General features: G+C 41.9%; 2 protein-coding genes across 5 annotated transcripts in view; both read right to left on the minus strand.

The window, feature by feature from the left end:
* LOC142097307 (linker for activation of T-cells family member 1-like) overlaps nucleotides 1–12,893 on the minus strand; it is a 48,005-nt gene extending 35,112 nt beyond the window's left edge. For 3 of the 4 annotated variants that reach the window (XM_075179033.1, XM_075179032.1, XM_075179029.1), the window contains exon 1: nucleotides 4,193–4,287. The gene's annotated coding sequence lies outside the window, so the exon portion shown is untranslated. Of the gene's footprint in view, nucleotides 1–4,192; nucleotides 4,288–12,842 lie in introns of those variants that run through there. The other variant, XM_075179030.1, reaches the window with a different exon arrangement.
* A 4,765-nt stretch (nucleotides 12,894–17,658) lies between these two features.
* LOC142098605 (E3 ubiquitin-protein ligase TRIM39-like) lies at nucleotides 17,659–20,269 on the minus strand. Its single transcript, XM_075181441.1, has one exon. The coding sequence runs from the start codon at nucleotides 20,153–20,155 to the stop codon at nucleotides 18,611–18,613; it is 1,545 nt and encodes a 514-aa protein (XP_075037542.1). The 5' UTR covers nucleotides 20,156–20,269; the 3' UTR covers nucleotides 17,659–18,610.
* Nucleotides 20,270–20,684: the final 415 nt, after the last annotated feature.

Consider the following 20,684-nt stretch of genomic DNA (forward strand, 5'->3'; position numbering starts at 1 on the left):
GATTTTAAACCCTTCTTACAGGCTCTTCACCCCCACGTTAGGAATTTTCACCTAAGTTAGATCGAACCCCAAAATGACACAGGGCTTCGAAGTAAATCATGGATGTCCTGAGACCTAGCATTTTCACAGGACCTTGAATTCTCACTTCTGCTCTTCTACTTTAGTAGTTTACAACTTTTGGCTTCAAACTCCCCCAGGATCCTATTTCTCCCTGGTCTGGCTATTTTCACAAGACCATTGACACTTGCCTAGGTCAGACTCAGGTCAGTTAACAAAATACACTTGGAAAGATTACATAAAATATTCAGAGTGTTATACATAACTTCAACAGAAAATACAATCAGTCATTAGATATACTACAGTAAGTGATTAGAGAAAATACATTTCTGGCATGGATAGTTTGCACCCCCATTTAGAACCCCATCGCCAATCAGTTCATTTTTATGATATTTTGATGTAAGATTACAGGAACCTGCGAGGAAAAAAGGGGATTCCCATCATGGAAAGGTTTTGTATGTGCCCTCCTACAACTTTTACATACTGGCATCTTTCTAAGTATTTCAGCAAAGCATTTTTATCATACAGCGGGACTTTTTCTTCCATTGCTCCGTGCATTGGATGCAATTATATCAATATTGAGGTTTTGCATCATATGACAAAGAAAAGAAGGAAGATGGGAATATAATGCGATGTATTTAGCAGACAGGGATGGAGAGCTTGTAAAAAAAAACAAGTTAAAGTTGTCCAAAGTTGTAAAATCCATTAAAAAAATGATTTATTGGGACAAAGTTGTCTTGTGAGCTGCAAATGTTCAGGATGTCAGGGGTCCAAGTTACCCGGTTTTTGTCTTTCACTGGGTGAGATGCTTGGCACTCTACATATATCTTAGGTTACAGTACAAGGATATATAGTAGCTGACAAATGTCAGCTTTGCCCATGGACTGACTCTGGCTTTTATAACCAAAAATAAAAATTATAGTGTTTGATGATGATACTAGTAGGTTAATTGGCTGCTATCAAAATTGACCCCAGTTTCTCTCTGTCTGTGTGTGTGTATGTAAGGGAATTTAGACTGTAAGCTCCAATGGGGCAGGGACTGATGTTAATGAGTTCTCTGTACAGCGCTGCGGTATTAGTGGCGCTATATAAATAAATGGTGATGATGATGATCATTTTTAACTTCCAGAACTTCAGATTTCTCCCCAGTGTTCTATGGAAGACAACAAGACATTCTGATCTGAGTAACTAATCAGGACCTTGTGACAGGATTCTGTATACTATGACTTAATTAACATCTGCAACAAAAAAAATAGTATTTATTATTAATTCTCTTGCTTATTCTACCCCCAGCCCCCTAAAAGCGCACGGCCTAAGGTTACCTCATTACAGGCTCGCCCCTGATCTGTACGTTACAGCTCACGCACAGATATAAGATTGTAGAATCTGCTGGTACAATGCAGAATGTCTCATTTCCTATATGATTGTCAGCTCTTGTGTCGAGAGGCTGAGAGTAGATTGTGAGCCGCTGCCTCCTGAGACTTAGAGTACATTGCAAGCTCTTGTGTCCGAGGTTTAGAGTAGATTGTGAGCTCTTGCGCCCCAAGGCTTTTCAGAGAGCAAAGATTTGTATACTCCCATGTACTTAGTTTTTACCCTAGCACAGGTAGGCTTGGGGGTGGTACGGTGGTGATTACTGGATTACAGGTCCCCTGAAGTCTCCCTCTAGATGTGACACACTGATTAAATTTCGAAAATGTTGTTGTACAGACATTTATAGCAGATATTTACACTGACTCCTCTCTTATACTTCTCATAGATAGTTGAATATTTTGGTGAAATACAAAGTAGTTACCCCCCTGTGCTTGCCTCTGGATTGGTAAATTTGTGTCCTCTCTGAGTACCGTACTCTTGAAGCGATGCTTGCTTTACGATTACTCCTGGAAAGAGTAATAATACTATATAATTGTATTAATACTATGTAATCCAAGAGTAATAATACTATATAATCCATTTGTTCACTATCTACCTATATATTAATTAATCAAGGTCAAAGTGTTAAGCAATGGTTCCGTAACCAACCTCGTGAGCATCGAAAACTTTCAGAAATTTGCTTTAGATCACAAATCTCTTCCACAAATCTGGTTCCTGAATGTCAGATTCTGAAAATTGATTTGTTTAAAAATGTATTGGAACACACTAAGAGGAATGTCATTTCATGGACTAGAATATCTAACTGAAATTAACCCCTTTAAAGAAAGGGCTATCCTAGAAGTTACTTTACTTTTTTTTTTTAAAAAAAAGAAAATAGACTTTTGGATTAATATATATTATAATATATCCGTAAAGACAGGAAAAGTATTATTTTTAGGTTAGCTGATTAATCAGATTATATTATTAATGAGCAGATCACATTTTGGGTCAAGTGAATACGGAGTAACATAGAATTCTAGAATTCACAATGTCGTGCCACTATAATAGGCCAATGGAGGCTTCTGCCTAGGGCCACTCTCACCAGGAGGGCAACAGAAAATATGGAGTCATTTGTTGCTCAGTAACCCTTAATAATAATATATGAAAATATTTAATTTGCAATGGCCTCGGACTGTAGAACTGCCCGGTAATATGCATATTCTCCCAGTGCATAGCGTACAATTATATATTTTTTTTAACTGTATTTTAAGATTATAATCTGTACTATACTTTCTCAACGTCAGCGGACTTTGCCCAGTTGCTCTTTCTGATTTCTCATGTCTTATACCTCCATATGTCCCTTCACGGATTCCGCCATCCTCTCAAAACTGCCCCGTTTCTACACCAATCACTACATTGGCCAAATAATGCCATGGTGTTTTCACCATGTCTGCTCCTCACCTCAGGAACTCTATCCCTCTGCTCTAAATCTTCACCTACTTCGAATCTTCACCTACTTCAAATCTTCACCTACTTCAAATCTTGAAAACCAACTTTAAGTCTTACCACGTAAATTGATAGTACTTCTGCAATCTCAACCTACAACTGTTTTACTTATAACTATGTCCACAACTTATAAAGGTTGTCCACTTTTGGAAAATTAATGCTGAATATAAGATGCTCCCCCCCCATATAGCAAATAGGACCCATGGACGAGCTTCTCCGCTACCTGAATCATTGAGCCGGACTACACTATGGCCTGCTCGTCTTTAAACGTCAGCACTGCGAGCCGTCTATAACTATTAATATTAACTAATAAAGATCTCTTGAAGAGGTGAGGATAGGCTGAGTCCCTGTGAAGAATTTGCTATACGGGGAGCATGTTATATTGAAGACGGGTATAATAGAACTTCTATTTGAAACCAAACTAGACTGAAAACAAATAACATCATTCGAAATTCGATTTTCGTCCAACCAAGCTCTATTTGGACACGACCGGCCTCACTTGTAGACATTATGCCTTGTCAATGTGTGTAAACTCTTACAAGCAGAGTCAATCACTTGTTTTGTTGCTAGCAGTAAGCATTTATATAATATATTATGTTTTGAGATTCCTGTCAACTATTTTTCAATAAATATACAACCATGGACTATAAATTGCTACATGTCGGAGAACTAATTAACTTTTTATGTATCCTGGAACCAACTCTTAAGTTAAATCTTGTTTCTATTGTCAAGAAATAAAATTACATTGGGCAAATTCGGTAAGAAATGAAAAATAGGCAATTGATCTACAGTAAACATGCTTAAACATTTCATTTCTTGAACTGTGCTGGGAGCGGCGCGTAAACGTACCCAAAAAAAATAATTGTCCCTGTCATGATTTTGTTTAAAATACAATAAGCCAGCAACTTTTTATAAGGAAAAAACACTTTACGTAGCAAAAGCTTAACGCTTACGTTACTCACCAGAGAATAATTTAAGAACAAAATTACCAAACAAATATAACAGTTTAATATCATTTTAAGAAAACGGCACGTGAAGGGCCCCATTAGGTGTCCACTGTGGTGCCTCTTTTTAAGGCAGGTAAAAGTTTGAAAGCCAAAGAGTAAATTACTTTAGGGAACAAAAAGGCAAATATGCCATTAGCACCTGAAGCGAAAACATGATGATATTAACAGATTAAAAAAAAACAAGATTAATAGTACAACTACAGAACCTTTTAGAAACTTAATGAGAAAATTAGCACCCACGTAATAATTATGAGGGGCTTATTTCTTACCTAGTCAGCAGCGCTGCTCTCGGCCCTGTATCACAGGTGCTGTGTGGGAGATGAGCAGGAAGAAATGTGTGTGTGTATGTGTGTGTGTGTGTGTGTGTGTGATTATGTGTGTGTGATGATGTGTGTGCAGTTATGACAGGAAGTTGCAGCTCTACATCTTATTACACAGCCGCAATTGCTTTGAGCTCTACCACCTCTTACTCTCAGTTCTGTGCACCTCATTACACCCACATTTCGGTTCCCACCTGTACCCTGCTAATGAAATTTGTGCTGTATTGTTGCAGTGTGCTGAGGCATCGTTCTGCAAATGTATAGGTTGTTTTATTGTGTCTTACATAGCGCCAGCAATTTATGGACAACACAGGATTTCTTCAGGCACTGTCTTCCTGACCAGCAGAGCTTACAATCATTTGTGCTTTCTGGGAAGCAGAGAGGTATTTGACCTGTCCAATATCAGATTGGGTTAACACTGGGGTTGAACCAGGCTCCCTAACAAAGTCTTCTCCTACCTTTGATGCAAACGGCAATAAAAGATCCAAATTTGATCCTTCTGTGTGTTCTGTTAGTTTGAATGAAGCTAGGAGACTATGTAAAGTTTTCCCACTGAAGAAAGATAGATTGAAATTAATGTTTTGAACCCGGGGGCTAGCTGTGCACGGGGGCAGGGGGCACCTACCCCCCAGGTCGTTCTCACAGTGGGTTATCTTGGGCTGGGTCACTGGCCTACCTGCATTTTTTTCCCCAGGCTAAAATTTGTCAGAAGCCCCTGTTCGTCCCCAAAAGCTTTCTGCGCCCAAGTGAATGGCCTGTACTGCCTGCCGCTTGTCCCGGCCTGGATTCTTAATAGGTTTTACTGCTTAGTATAATTTATTATTATTATTACCATTTATTTATATAGCACCACTAATTCCACAGCGTTGTACAGAGAACTCACTCACATCAGTCAATTAGCCTACTAGTATGTTTTTGGAGTGTGTGAGGAAACCGGAGCACCCGGAGGAAACCCACGCAAAGACAGGGAGAACATACAAACTCCTCACAGATAAGGTCATGGTGGGGAATTGAACTCATGACCCCAGTGCTGTGAGGCAGAAGCGCTAACCACTGAGCCACCGTGCTGCTGTTTATGAAAGACGTGACAAAACACACAACGGTGAGTGAGAACGGCCATTAACTCCATCGCTGGTTGAGAACCTCGTCTTACATGGTGCGATCTTTGCTGCTTTTAATTTGCAATTTTCATTGAATTGTGTACATTTTTATTGTTAGATATTGTGACATATTTGTGAAATTGAGTAATCTATGGAGAAAAGTTTTTGGCTTATTTATCATTTGTTTTTCCGTGGTTCAGTTTTCTTTTATATCTATATCAACATGTAATTAATAGCAAGTCTCTGGACTTAGAGAAATTAAAATTCAACCTGTAGATTGAAGTAGAACTCTAGAAACAGACTTTGCCCAAAGACAGAACAATAGAACTCAGAGAATTCTACTGTCCAGACCGATGTGTCCATCGTTATTGTGTAGAGAGGGGGCGCTGCAAACATTCATCTACATCCACCCTCCTGCCACACTACCACCACTTCTTTCATTAAATAAACCTTTTCCATATTTTCCCTAACATACGGCCCTTTTTAGCATCATTTATGGAGAATATAAATCATTAAATTGAGTTGACACCTAGAAATGCAGTTCTCCGTCGAAGGCCAATAATTTAATGTGACCCATTCATTGGAGAAACACATTTATGAGAAATGTAACACACCTCACCCACAACATTGGCTCCTGTAATAATGACAGTCCCTGTGCACAGTACGCTGTTTAAAATACAATATAAATAATTGCAAGAATAAGGAGTGTCCCCCCCAACCCTCTCCCAAAATCCTTAATCAGTCCCGCTGCTAAACATGTCAAGTGGGTTGGAGGTAGTGTGCGCTGGCGGAGTATTTTTATGGTTTCTGTTTTGTTTGTTTTTTTTCTTTTGCAGCATATATGGATCAAAAAAGAAGAAACTATATTTTTTTAAAACATGATGAACTCGAAGAGTTTTTCCATTTGACTAAAGTCTATTTTAGAAATTGCTCTAAAAATGTACACAAAAATGTACACAATTCTGAGCTGGTGAGGGGCAAGGAACACCCCTAAAAATATGTCTTTTCCATCCCTTTATGTCATCACAATAATCACTCCACAAAATGAAATCCCGTTTCGGCACCGCTCGGTAAAACAAATTGCACCAGTGTAGCTTGCTAGGAAGGCCCTCGCTCCACCTGACTCCACCCTCCCACTCCACAAATCTTCCTCTGCAAACCCATGCATCCTATCAGAAGTCTATATTATTATTTTTTTAGTATTTATTTCATGGCCTTTTACAACTGGAAAACACACGGTAATCAGGGGCAAACACAGAATTTGTAAAGAGGAATTTCCATGCCACACCGCCAGTGGGTGTGGCCAGCGTGCTTCGGGGCGTGGCTATAATTTTAGACAGTGCTTGGCTGCTCTCCAACTCTTCCCCATCATATACACGGGCAATTCTGCGTGCACTACTGTTAGGTGCACACAGCTCTCCATTTGCGAGCAGAGCCGTGTGAAGCGGGACATACCTCCCAACTGTCCCTACAATCAGGACAAAGTCCTGACTGAGTTTGTCAGAACAGATGACAGACTGTCCTGCTCTCTCCTACCTGTTCTTACTGCGTTCAATACTTGTTGGGGAGAGATGGCTGTGAACAGTGCAGACAGAAACGATCTGCACACAATCTGTAAAGTGGCTGGTCCTGGGGCAGGGTCCAGCCACCTCAAGCATACAGTACCCCAGGCTGGGAGGGGGGTTTCCAGGCACTAGGAACCCTCCCTCCCCCCCTTGGTTTGCCTATGGTAATAAAACGAGACTGGGTTTTAATAGACAGACAAAGTAATAAGAGAGCACTGCTCGCAAGCTTACGCTCTATAGGGAAATAGGAGTATGACACCTGAGGTAAGTGCTACAAATTGCATATTGGAACAGCCAGATTGCAATGGGAAAAGTGATTAGTTGGGTTATAGCATCCAGTCACACAGTAATGTTGGTTAGGGGGTCAGAGGGCTGTTATAGTATAGAAAAAACCCATGTTAGTTTTTTGTGAACTGTGTAGTTGAGTGGTCATTGGGTAGAATAGATTGGTAATATTCATGTAGAATAACCTTGGGGGGTTAAGAGGGCAGATTTGTGAATTTGATAAGCTTGTCTGAAGAGGTGGATTTTCAGGTTTGGAGGCCAGAGGAAAGTCTTGGGTGGGAAGTCCACACAGTGCGTGTAGTCTAAAAAGGGTTAAAACATGGATGAGAGACGCCGATCTTGTTCAGAACGAAGGTGTTGAGTTGGGAGATATTTAATGACAAGTAAAGAGATGTTGGAGCAGTGTTGTCTATGGTTCTGTCTGTCAGTAGAAGTATCTCATATTGGATTCAGTAAAATACCGGCACCCAATATAGGGACTGACAGAGCAGAGAAGATCTTTCGTGGGAAAATGTTTTTGTGAGGGTTTGGGTAACTGAAAAGGGAAACCACTGTGGAGCTCCTGGTGTAAATCTGCAAAAACTTCTTGCTAAAATGATTTTGCTAAAATTATCTTAAAGGAACAGCCACATTTGAACACCGTTCCGTGGTGCAAGAAAATAAAAATCTAAAAATATCAAAAGCGGTTGAACGCGCTGTAAGCCAATATATAGGTATCCCATCTAGATCCGGCCTCGCCATCCTGTGGCTCTCCAAGTGTTGTGCCCTGCCAGCTATCTGCTGGCTATCTACTGGCAAAGCATGCTGGGGCTTGTAGTTTCACAACATCTGGAGAGCCACAGGTTGGCTAGGCCTGCTCTAGATTGCAAGCTCTCAGGAGCAGGGCTCTCTTCCCTCATATCCTCCTCCTTCATCACCTATACCACCAGCCCATCTATGTCTTCTGTCCTTTCCACATGTGTGGAATAGTTTCCAAAAGATTTTATCATCACAACGGTTAAAAACACTTACAATAATAAAAAAAATAGAGCTTATCTGTATTGTCAAAAAAAGCGCTGTCACAAGTCCGAACCAACCAGCAAGACAAGATAATAAAACTTGCAGCAAGACCACCCTATATGTTTTGTGGACAGCGCTTCATCAGAGGAGAATCTTTTGGAAGCTATTCCACACATGTGGCCACTTGTTGTGGCTTTTTTCTCTGCTCTTCATTGGAATTTAGACTCATATCCTGATGTGGGACGACTAAAGGAGGATTATAAAGATGGCTTTTTGGATTTTATTAACTGTATATAGTTTATATAAGAACTATAAACATTTCATTTGTGTTGAAAATTTGCTACACTACGAGCGCTCTCAGGTTCTATTTGTGTTTCCATCTCTAGATCGCTCCCCTGCTGGTTGGGGTGTGTTGAGCTGGAGTAATTGCTACCAAAAGAGACTCTTCACGTTAGAGCGCTGATATCAGAAGTTTTTGTATTAATATTACATATATATATATATATATATATATATATATATATATATATATATATACACACACACACACACAGTATGTATAGGATTATGATTTATATAAAACATACTTGTGCAGCATAAGGAAAAGAATAAATACTACTAATATTGGTGCTATTTTGGGGGGGAGGTCTTCAAGATAACAGGACGCGTCTGCATATTACAGACTGCATATTACAGACTAGCTGGATGCATTACTCTCATAGTGTAACCATTTATATGCATATTGTAAGGATGAGACCGAGGTCTTAGGGTAAACCACAGCCACTTCCTACTGTTACTGTATGTGAGTGATGAGGAGGAAAATGTACAATGCTGCACACCTACACTGCTGCTAGTAATATCATATATTATATAGCATCATATCATATCCTATATATCATCATATCACATAGCATCATATATCATATAGCATCATATCACATAGCATTATATATCAATTAGCATCATATCATATAGCATCATATATCATCATGTCATATCCTATATAGCATCATATATCATATAACATCACATATCATAATATCATATCCTATATAACATCATATCATATAGCATCATATATCATATGGCATCATATCACATAGCATTATATATCATCATGTCATATCCTATATAGCATCATATATCATATAACATCACATATCATAATATCATATCCTATATATCATCATATCATATAGCATCATATATCATATAGCGTCATATCATATAACATTACGGTATATATCATTATATCATATAACATAATATATCATCATATCATCATTTATCATCATATCATATAACATTATAAATCATCATATCATCATATAGCATCATATCATATAACATTATATATCATCATATCATATAGCATCATATATCATCATGTCATATCCTATATAGCATCATATATCATATAACATCACATATCATCATAGCATATAACAATATATATCAACACTTCATATTATATGATATATCATATCAGTATATGCAGGGCCGCCATCAGAGGGGTACAGAGAGTATGGCTGTACGAGGCCCGGACAGACATGGGAGCCCGACTGGCTCGGTGGCCCATCCTGACTGGGCCCCTTGAATTTAACTTTTTTTTAATTACTATTTTAAATATGCATTGCTGCGGTGGCTCCCAGTCACTGTTGGGCTAGGAGCGCGCTGTGCGATGACCTCATCACTGTGCAATGCTCTCCCAGTCTATCAGAGCTTGGGAGATGCCACATCTGATCAACAATGTCTAGGTAGATTAACTGGGGAGGGAGGATTGCGGTGGAGAGGGACAGGGAGGGGTGATTGTAGTGGAAAGGGTCAGGGAGGGGGTATTGTAGTGGAGAGGGTAATGGGAGGGGGATTGTAGTTGAGAGAGACAGGAAGGGAGGATTGTGGTGGAAAAGTTCAGGGAGTGGGGACTGTAGATTGTAGTTTAGAGGGACAGGAAGGGAGGATTGTGGTGGAGGGGGTCAGGGAGGGGGGATTATAGTGGAGAGGGTCATGGAGAGGGGATTGTAGTGGAGAGGGGCAGGAAGGGGGGATTGTAGTGGAGAGGGACAGGAAGGGAGGATTGTGGTGGAGAGGGTCCGGGAGAGGGAATTGTAGTGGAGAGGGTCAGGGAGGGGGATTATAGTGGAGAGGGTCATGGAGAGGGGATTGTAGTGGAGAAGGACAGGAAGGGGGGATTGTAGTGGAGAGGGACAGGAAGGGAGGATTGTGGTGGAGAGGGTCCGGGAGAGGGAATTGTAGTGGAGAGGGTCAGGGAGGGGGGATTATAGTGGAGAGGGACAGGAAGGGAGGATTGTGGTGGAGAGGGTCAAGGATTCGGGATTATAGTGGAGAGGGTCAGGGAGAAGGGATTGTAGTGGAGAGGGACAGAAAGGGGGGATTGTAGTGGAGAGGGACAGGAAGGGAGGGTTGTGGTGGATAGTGTCAGGGAGAGGGAATTGTAGTGGAGAGGGTCAGGGAGAGGGAATTGTAGTGGAGAGGTTCAGGGAGGGGGGATTGTAGTGTAGAGGGACAAGAAGGGAGGATTGTGTTGGAGAGGGTCAGGGATGGTGGATTGTAGTGGAGAGGGTCAGAGAGGGGGGAATGTAGTGGAGAGGGACAGGAAGGGAGGATTATGATGAAGAGGGTCAGGGAGAGGGAATTGTGGTGGAGAGAGACAGGAGGGGCAATTGTAGTGGAGAGGGTCAGGGAGGGGGATTGTAGTGGAGAGGGACAGGAAGGAAGGATTGTGGTGAAGAGGGTCAGGGAGAGGGCATTGTGGTGGAGAGAGACAGGAAGGAAGGATTGTAGTGGAGAGGGTCAGGGAGGGGGATTGTATTGGAGAGGGACAGGGAGGGAGGTTTGTGATGAAGAGGGACAGAGAGGGGATGAGTGAATTCACAAAAAGCTGTACAAACATTGGTCATTATTTAATTCAGAGGATGAAATGTGAGTAAATTACAAGCAAAAATATATTTGTGAGTGAGGAAAAGAATGATCAGGTGGTGAGTTCTGGTGAGCATGTAAGGGTCCTGTAGGGATTTGTGGGGGGCAAATAAGGTGCACGTGGGGAGGTCTGAGTGCCATGGGGCAATTTTATAGTACATATGAGATTCTGAGTGCATGTGGAACAGGAGAGAGGTCTAGGTGGCATGTGTGGGGATTTTCGGATGAGTGATATGAGCATTTTTAAGTTATTTTTTCAGTCTCAAAATTAAGAGTAATGTTCAGCCCTTCTGAAGGCTGGATGTATGTATGATATACTGTGTTATGTACTCTGTTTACCTACTGCTCGGATTTCCATATTTCATGTATCTATACATTTTCCAAACAGGCCCCAGCATGCCAAGAACAGACAAGAAACCAGCATCAGGTTGTGAAATCTGCAATTACAGGTAGGCGAGTACAACACAGTCATCCAGGAGCCTCGTCCTTTAATCCTTCTAATTTTCTTTTCTAACCTCTCTTGCTCTCTCTTTTCTCTCTTCTTTTATTCCCCTCTTCCTTGCTGTCCTCTACTTCTCAATGTCCTGTCCATCCACCTGCTGTAATTCTACCTTCCACCTCCCTCCTCTCTGCCACCTTCACTCCTCCTCACCCTTTCCACTCCTACCCTCTCTCCACAGACTCCCAGTACCGTGATAATCAGCTCGAGGCACAAAGACCGGAGATCCAGCCATTAATCTTCCTGTAAGGGAACATTTTATTGTCTTTCATCGGATGTTCATTGTTCTTTGCCGGGCACTAGGGGCCTCCGAGCTACACCTCTGCACCCAGTGGGCCGAGGTGGGGGGCCCTGCCTGTTTCTGTATAGTGGGCCCCGCAGTTTCTGATGGCAGCTGAGTATATGAGACACTGTAACCCCTTCATGTCAGACACCTTGATTGTAGATGGTCAGGGAGAGGGAATTGTAGTGGAGAGGGTCAGGGAGAGGGGATTGTAGTGGAGAGGGACAGGAAGGGAGGATTGTGTTGGAGAGGGTCAGGGATGGTGGATTGTAGTGGAGAGGGTCAGAGAGGGGGGATTGTGTTGGAGAGGTTCAGGGAGGGGGATTGTAGTGTAGAGGGACAGGAAGGGAGGATTGTGTTGGAGAGGGTCATGGAGGGGGGATTGTAGTGGAGAGGGTCAGAGAGGGGGGATTGTAGTGGAGAGGGTTAGGAAGGGGGATTGTAGTGGAGAGGGACAGGAAGAGAGGATTGTGATGAAGAGGGGCAGGGAGAGGGCATTGTGGTGGAGAGAGACAGGAAGGGGGGATTGTAGTGGAGAGGGTCAGGGAGAGGGAATTGTAGTGGAGAGGGTCAGAGAGGGGGGATTGTAGTGGAGAGGGTTAGGAAGGGGGATTGTAGTGGAGAGGGACAGAGAGGGGGGATTGTAGTGGAGAGGTTCAGGGAGGGGGATTGTAGTGGAGAGGGTCAGGGAGAGGGGGGATTGTGTTGGAGAGGGTCATGGAGGGGGGATTGTAGTGGAGAGGGTCAGAGAGGGGGGATTGTAGTGGAGAGGGTCAGAGAGGGGGGATTGTAGTGGAGAGGTTCAGGGAGGGGGATTGTAGTGGAGAGGGACAGGAAGAGAGGATTGTGGTGAAGAGGGGCAGGGAGAGGGCATTGGGTACAACAGAAGCAACACTGGAACGTTTTCATAGTAATTCCGTAGTTTTACCTGTCGGACACACCTGGATCACAGCCGCTCTCTTCCAGCAGAAGAGCTGAGTCACACTGTGGATCAGTAAGAGTTTAAATAGGAGGGTGATAATGTGTGTCCTTATGGTGTACAATAAATAGACATTAGTGAACCTTCAGCATCACGGGATGATATTGATCCTTATCTTCGGAGCTCCGTTCACAAGACTTTTTTTTACTGGTTCAAACTAAACAAATTATTTACACAGATATTTTAATAGGGACATAACAATCATCACAAGTGGCGGTTAGACCCGGCAGCAACGGGAGTGTACCGGAGTGAGGAGAGCATCTCACATTCAGTCCTGGGGACCCCTCACCTGCCTCGTACTCCCTGCTGCTGCTGAGCCTCCTGGCCAATCACAATAAATATTGTGATTGGTAAAGGGGTAATCTAACCCTTATGAGGGTACTGGGAGTTGTGTATTATGACTATTTGCCCAGCTTGCTGTTATATTTTATGTTTGTTACGGAATTTGATGTTCAAAAACAATTCTCTCCGCAAATCACAAAAAGTCATGAGACTCCAATCAAATCATGATGGGTCATATTGCAGTGACTACGTTCTTGGTTGTGGTCTTCCTAGGACCATTCATACCGTCGTACATCAAACTGAGCCGTCTCACAGAACGCCTACTGTTGGGGGTATAATTTGGAAACTATCAGGATGTTCTTGGTTACCTGTATGTAGATTTCAGTAACTCACCGACCCATGGTTGATGGTTGGTGAATCATGGATATGGCTTATTTTGTCATGATTGTTTCTCTTCAAGTGAAGGGAAGTACTTAATATATTGGGCTCACTCATTAGACTATAACTTTCTGTCTGTAAGTGATTGCTATTGGTATGTTCGTTTTCTCACTTGTCAATAAACATTGTCCAATGCGATTATTGGGGTTCCAACGCACAAAGAGATTTAATAGCAAAAGATAGCAGGATTTACAGCTAGCCATCATAACGCATAAAAGGTATATTAATAAACAGGAAAGTATAAAACTGAATACATTACATTTTCGCTAGCGCGCCCTGGGCCCAGGTCCATGTAGTTTGTAGTCAGGAAGATAGAGATTTAACACTGGCCTAGGGAGCTTTTATGCAGTTTGATTTAACATAAACATTGATGATGTTACGAAAATACACAGATAACACTTAGAGAGGTCTTCATTGGTCCAGGGTTAACAATGTTTCAGTTGTCTGGGTGGTGGGCAACTTACTCCAACTGTTGCCTACATGTCTCCCCACCGAATGACCAGTTTAAACTGACCCATAAACAAAGTACTTTTGGGTATTAATTTCATATTGCTCATAACTTGCGACTGCTAGATGCGATCTCTACTCTTTTGAAACCGGGTTAATGCTGGTGAAATAAGCTTTAATATGAGACCAAACTCTTTACCTTTTAGAGGACCTGAATCAAAAATACCTATACTATATATATATATATATATATATATATATATATACACCTTAATAAATGTGTTCTATTTACAAGTGTAAGTGCGAATGTAAATGTGTGTGTTGTTAATCTCTGCGATTGCGTCATTACACGTGGTGCACTAATAGCAATTGCACGGTAAAACAATATTGATCAATTTAGCTTTCAATCCAGCATACCCTTAAGGGTGGCTACCTATTAAAATGTCCCCGATGAAGGATACATTTGTGTTTATATTTCATGAAGTACTGTTCAGCATAATATTTCATTACAGAGTGTTTGACCTTGACTTGAGTTCACACGTTACATCAGTGGTCACAGCTTCCAGGAACGGGACACTTGGCTGATTAGCTGCATTTTGCTAAAATAAAGCCAGAAGTTTCCAAACTCTTGCGGGGACTGTGCAACCTTTCTCTATTTTGCAGCACAATTTCATGCCCCCTGAGTCCCCGCTCACAAATTGCTCGCAGGTGCAGAGACCCCCGTGAGCACCTCTCCAGCCACTAGAGGGAAGAGTGTCAGGGAAATTGTAACCTGTCTGAGCCTAAAACTAGTTATACATTTCTGAGCTCGGCAGTGGGAACGGAAACCAGCTCGTTGGGAGCCGAGCAGAGAGATTGAGCCCAGGAAATGAGTCATCTGTGGTATTACCACGGTAATGCAGTTTAGGAGTATTGTAATATAGGGTATAATTGCAAAATGTGACACATATAAATGGCACGAGCAGAGTGTGTAAGAAATGATGTGCAGGGTACTCAAATCTCTCTGGTTGTATTTAAGGAGAGTCTAGCAGGTTCTTAATACCTTTAAGATCCCCTTAACAACAAGAGGTGTTTTAGTGTATCAGCGTCACTTAAAGTCTAAGAAACCTTAAGAATAAGAGTATGCAAATGATGTGCAAATAAAATGCTAATACATTAGTCTATTAGATATTCTATAAACTCTCTTATGCTTAATGCAAGGTCAAAAATGTAACCTGACTATACATCCAGACTATAAACATTTCATGCATATAAAAGTTCATCTTTTGTTACTTCTCTTTAAATAGCAAGTTAAGTACCTTTTAAGCATGCATCTGTCCTTTTTCTTAGCTATCCTCCTACAAATCATTATCGCCTTTTCAAAAGCTCTCTGGTGGGCAAAGAAAAATGGCTGCCAGACGCAGTCAGTCTGTGACACAGACATAGACTCACAGCGCTCAGCATGTCATTTGATGACAGACGGGGGGAGGACATAGGATGTTACAGTGCAGACAGAGCTCAGAGGGGTGTTTCAAAGCCTCTCTGCTCATTACACCAAGTGCCAGGTGACTGTGGTTGCCATGGTAGTCCAGAATCATAAATCATTACTTGCAAATTGAAGAAAAAAAAAGCTTGCTATTTTTAACAGACAAATTAATCTACAAGAAATGATCTTCTGAGAAACGACTTCATACCACACATTGCTCTTTCTATACTATAGTTTTAATATTTAGCAAAGTTTATTAATAAAAGAAATGTAATCAATTACATGTTATATGTTTTCAGTTTTTAAATGACATTAATAAATAATAATTTTAATTGCTCTTAAATATCTCCTTGAATAAAGCTAATAAGTGGTATATAACCATTAGAGTGCACATGTGAGAAACTACATTTATCCTTTGTATCTTTGAGCACATGTTCTCCTCATTGGCGTTCCCAGCACACAGGACTAATTATAGCAGACATTCCTCAGCACAAGTGAGAATACAGAGCCAGATTTAGAGATAGGAGCAAAAAAAAAAAAAAAAAAAGTGCACTAGATGATGATGATGATTTAGTGCATTCTACAAAGGACAGCTAGAATCTGATTGGTTGATATAGGCAACATCTCCACTTTTTCAAACCCGCAGTTTAGTAAATCTAGCCCTTAGTGTTAACACTATTTGAATTAGCCTTATTATGATTATTATCATTATGATGATTATGGTTATTGATTGCTTAGTGGTTAGCACTTCTCCCTCACAGCACTGGGGTCATGAGTTCGAGACCATGGCCTTATCTGTGTAGAGTTTGTATGTTCTCCTCGTGTTTGCGTGGGTTTCTTCCAGGTGCTCTGGTTTCCTCCCACACTCCAAAAACATACTGGTAGGTTAATTGGCTGCTATCAAATTGTCCGTAGTCTGTGTTTCTGTCTGTCTGTGTGTGTGTCTGTATGTTATGGAATTTAGACTGTAAGCTCCAATGGGGCAGGGACTGATGTGAGTGAGTTCTCTGTACAGCGCTGCGGAATTAGTTACGCTATATAAAAAAATTATGATGATGATGGATTTCCATGGACCGCACAAACACTGGGCAGCATTATTGTTACATTGCAAAGTAGATTTGAGCTGAGACATGCCCTCTCCAAACTCTAAATCTATCCGCACATTTTAAATTTGCCCCCCATAGTGCACCATGGTTTGCTCTGCCTATAGTGTATATCCTTTTGTTTGACAATTATAATATTATTAAGAGGTAAAGTAGTGAACTATTTTCCTATTTGCACAGAGGGACTTCTGCTATGTTTTATTCTGAAAGGAAGGGTTCTAGGACCCTGCAGCAGACCCTAGCTAGAAGCCATTATTTCTATATCATACCTCCCAACATGCAAGTCCCGGCAGCAGGACAGGGAGCGTGGTCATGTCTTGTGGAGGGCATGGCATGTCATGAAGGGGGCGTCTACAATGCTAGGCTGCCCATTAGATATCTTCCTTCCTCCAACATTTCTTCCCCGCAGGACGAACATGTCCAAGGGCGGGATAACGGGACAAAGGCCTAACATCAGGACTGTCCTGCTGAAATTGAGACAGTTGGGAGGTATGCTGTAGTATGAGGTAAACTCCTGTATGGTGGCGCAAATCTAATTTCTTTTTATATAGGAATCATTTCAAACTTTCTAGGCTCTGACACTTCTTCTACTGGCAGCTTCATGTATTACTTTATTTATTTGAATCTTCCAGGAGGGGCCGTAGTGCCTTGAATCCTTGCATTTTATTCCTATCTATCAGCTAAAATGACGTTCCAAAAAAAGCGGTAAACAGTGTAATGTAAACAATAGGATTTGGGGTGCTGCTATTGATGATACTGTATCGTGTTTAGTAAGATTCTATTTACACTCCCCAGTGTCTCTCAGCAATTTATAGACTATCGGCTGTGTGCGCTCACATCTCAACTGTCAGCAATGTACTAACCTTATGTATTCATGTCAAAATGCATTACTGGACTTAGAGCGCCACCTAGTGCAATTAGAATGCAAATGCAATTCTAGAAAAGGGTTCATTTATGAAAGGGTGCTAAAGTTCTTGCTAACGTAAAGACAACCTGTCATTTTTTTAAAAAAAATTTTTTTTATAGATAAATGCTCTTTAACATACCACACAAAGTTATTTCATGCTCTCTCCTTACTTCTGTTCAGGCAACGCAGAGTGTACAAGACACAAACACCAATTTGATTGCAACTCTTTATTATATATTGCTATCTAGACTGCAGTGGATAATATTGCTTCACTGGATGAGCACCGCAAGGAGAAACACTGGGGGTGGGAAAAACTAAAATAACTTTAAAAACAAAGTATAAAATTCAGAAAGGCTTGACGGTCGAGTGCTGTGCCAATGTGCCAAATCACTTTATGATCCCAGTTATTGGTTATGTATCCACCCCAGATACTTAGCACCCTGTAAACATCCCAAAAGTCAATAGTCTTTTAACACCACACCTCTCACTGAGCTACAGACTTTGTTGAAAGGATCTTTGAAAACAATACCCCAACCAGTGTATGCCACATTGTAATGCATAATATATAAGAAAATCAGCAAAGTCCTTGTGAGAAGTGCTATTTCCAAACAAGGGTTACATTCCACCTTTTAAAAACAACTATGTTTTCTAAAAAAAATAAAAATAAAATAAAGCAAGCAAACATTATTGAATCACTTGTTAAAAACATTTGGCTATCACACTACATTGCCCAATGCAAAGTCAGCAATCCTGAAAAATAGCAGCTCTCTGACGCAATATTCCACAGAGGGTAGTGTTTGCAAATAACTGAATTTGTGTTAGTTGCACCAGCCCACCTGACCTCAATGCATTCAGACGTTTTGTGGACTGAACGATAATCATGAAGATGCAGCTTATTCATTCACCGGGAACCGGTAACATCCCCAATTTACAACCTTGTGACTCCGCGACTTCATCGCTGCATTTTCATGAATACTGGTTTAGTCCAAAAAATGCCAACCTCCGTTGTGCGGAAATGGCAGGTACACTATAAATATCCCTTTATATATTCTGTATCTGGGTGCGGTCAGTCGTCCTAACTTCTGATTCTCAGCCAGCCATCCTTCCATACCAGAAATACAGCATGCAGGGGCTCACAGAAGGTGGCAGTGAAGGTGTGTAAGTGTCTTATGGGGTCACACAGCTGATAGAAGGACAGACGCCCGGCCTCATAGTCCAGATATACTCCTACTCTCTGCAAGGGGGATTCTGGCTCCAACTTAATTTCTTTTGCCCGGTGAGACACTAAATAATCTTTCTGACATAAGCGCAGACACCAAGACTTGTTGTTCTGCCCGATGCCCGACAAGTCCCCTTTCCGTTCAATGCTGGGATAGGCCACCCCAACTCTCCAGTTGCCAAGTTCGCTGGTCTCCACTTCCCAGTAATTTTGTCCCGAGCTAAAGCTCTGGAAACTCAAAACCTGACAATAATTTTTAAATCTCTGCGGTTTCTTCGCCCATATTGGGGTCTTAGACCAGGTGGCGCTTTTCAAGTCCCCCGAAATGGCCACGTCGACAGCAGAGGTGTTGATGTCCAATAATATGTCCTTGACGTGAAACCCTCGTCTTACACTAGTCACAATATCAGATAAGGCTGTGTGCAATGTCAGAGAGATGGAAACTTCATCCAAAGTCCCTACAACCTGGACTCTTTTGTTAGGACCCTCCTCAATATCGGCTCTGCCCGCCTCCCGTTCTTGTAGGACAATTAGCGGATCCGTCACTTTGCACAGCTCCTTTATGTAACACGTATTCCTGGACAGCTCGTCCTTCTTTATTTCCAGATGCTGGATCAGATCGGAGACCGAGAGGAAAACTTTATCCCTCTGCCTGGAAATGTCACTCAAGACACGTTCCTCTAGAGCCTTGAGCTGTTCCCTGAGGTCTATAAACAGGGTGGTCACCTTGGCTGTGAGGCCAGCTGCTTTTTCTTGTATTTCTCTCCGGTGGTCCTGCAGGCTCTGGACGCTCTTCTCCGTCTCTTCTCGTTTCGAGGTCAGTTTCTCCAGAACTTTACTCAGTTTCTCTTTCTTCTTCTCGGAGGCCTCCTTCAGAAGTTCCACCTGATGTCCCCTGTGCTCCCCAAACACACAACACGACACGCAGATACAGGAAGCGTCCTTACAGCAGTAGTATTTCAGGATCTCGTTGTGGGTGGCACATTTTCTGCTGTCCATGGAGCCGGTGGGTTCCGTTAGGACGTGGTCCGTGGACTTGCTGTGTACGCTCAAATGAACCTCACACAGAGAAGCTTCACACATCAGACACGTTTTGACCGCAGGGACGGAGCAGTGGACACAGTATGTACAGTAGATACCTGCTGTCTTCTGCTCCGGTTGAGTAGTTCGGAAATGCTCCACAATGTTACACAACTTCATGTTCCTGCGTAACGCCGGGCGCCTTAGATACTCCGCTCTGCACTCAGGACAGGTATAAACTTTGGACCCCTCCTGCCTATCCAGCACTGATTTAATACAGATCTGGCAGAAGCTGTGGCCACATCTCAGGGTGACAGGCTCTGTGTAGATATTGAGGCAGATGGAGCAGTTCAGTTCGTCCTTGAGTTCGGCTGATGCCATTCTGTCGGGCAGGAGCAGGACTGAACCCCCAGAGCAGCGGGCAGAGGGAATAGCTTAGGTTTCAGCCCTGTAACCTGTTAAAGGCTTGCAAGCTTCAAGTTACAGCGTCCAGTGTTTCCCAGCTGTCCTGTCCGGTCACTGAGCTGTGATTACACTCTCGCAGAGAATCTGATCTGTACCTCTGACCTATCTGGTGTACTGTACATAGCCTGGTATGTGGGGTTCTCTAAGGTAACTTAATAACAAAACATATCCTAAAACATTTTCTGGACATGTGTGTACCAGAGCCTTGTTTTGCTAAAATACTTATACTTTTATTTATTTATTTTTTTTTTAAAAAGTATTGTGAATTGTAAAGGGGTGTAAAGCAAAAAACAAACAAAGTAGATGCCCACTGATAAGTTTCTTCATTTTTTTGCAGTCTGACGATTAAAACGTGACATTTAAATAGCTTCATTGCATCCGTAAGGGTTAATGATCTTGTAGAATGCACAGGGCCATCTTAACAACATTATGGGCCCCCGGGCAA

This window comes from Mixophyes fleayi, chromosome 7 (assembly GCF_038048845.1).
Source record: "Mixophyes fleayi isolate aMixFle1 chromosome 7, aMixFle1.hap1, whole genome shotgun sequence".
NCBI lineage: Eukaryota > Metazoa > Chordata > Amphibia > Anura > Limnodynastidae > Mixophyes > Mixophyes fleayi.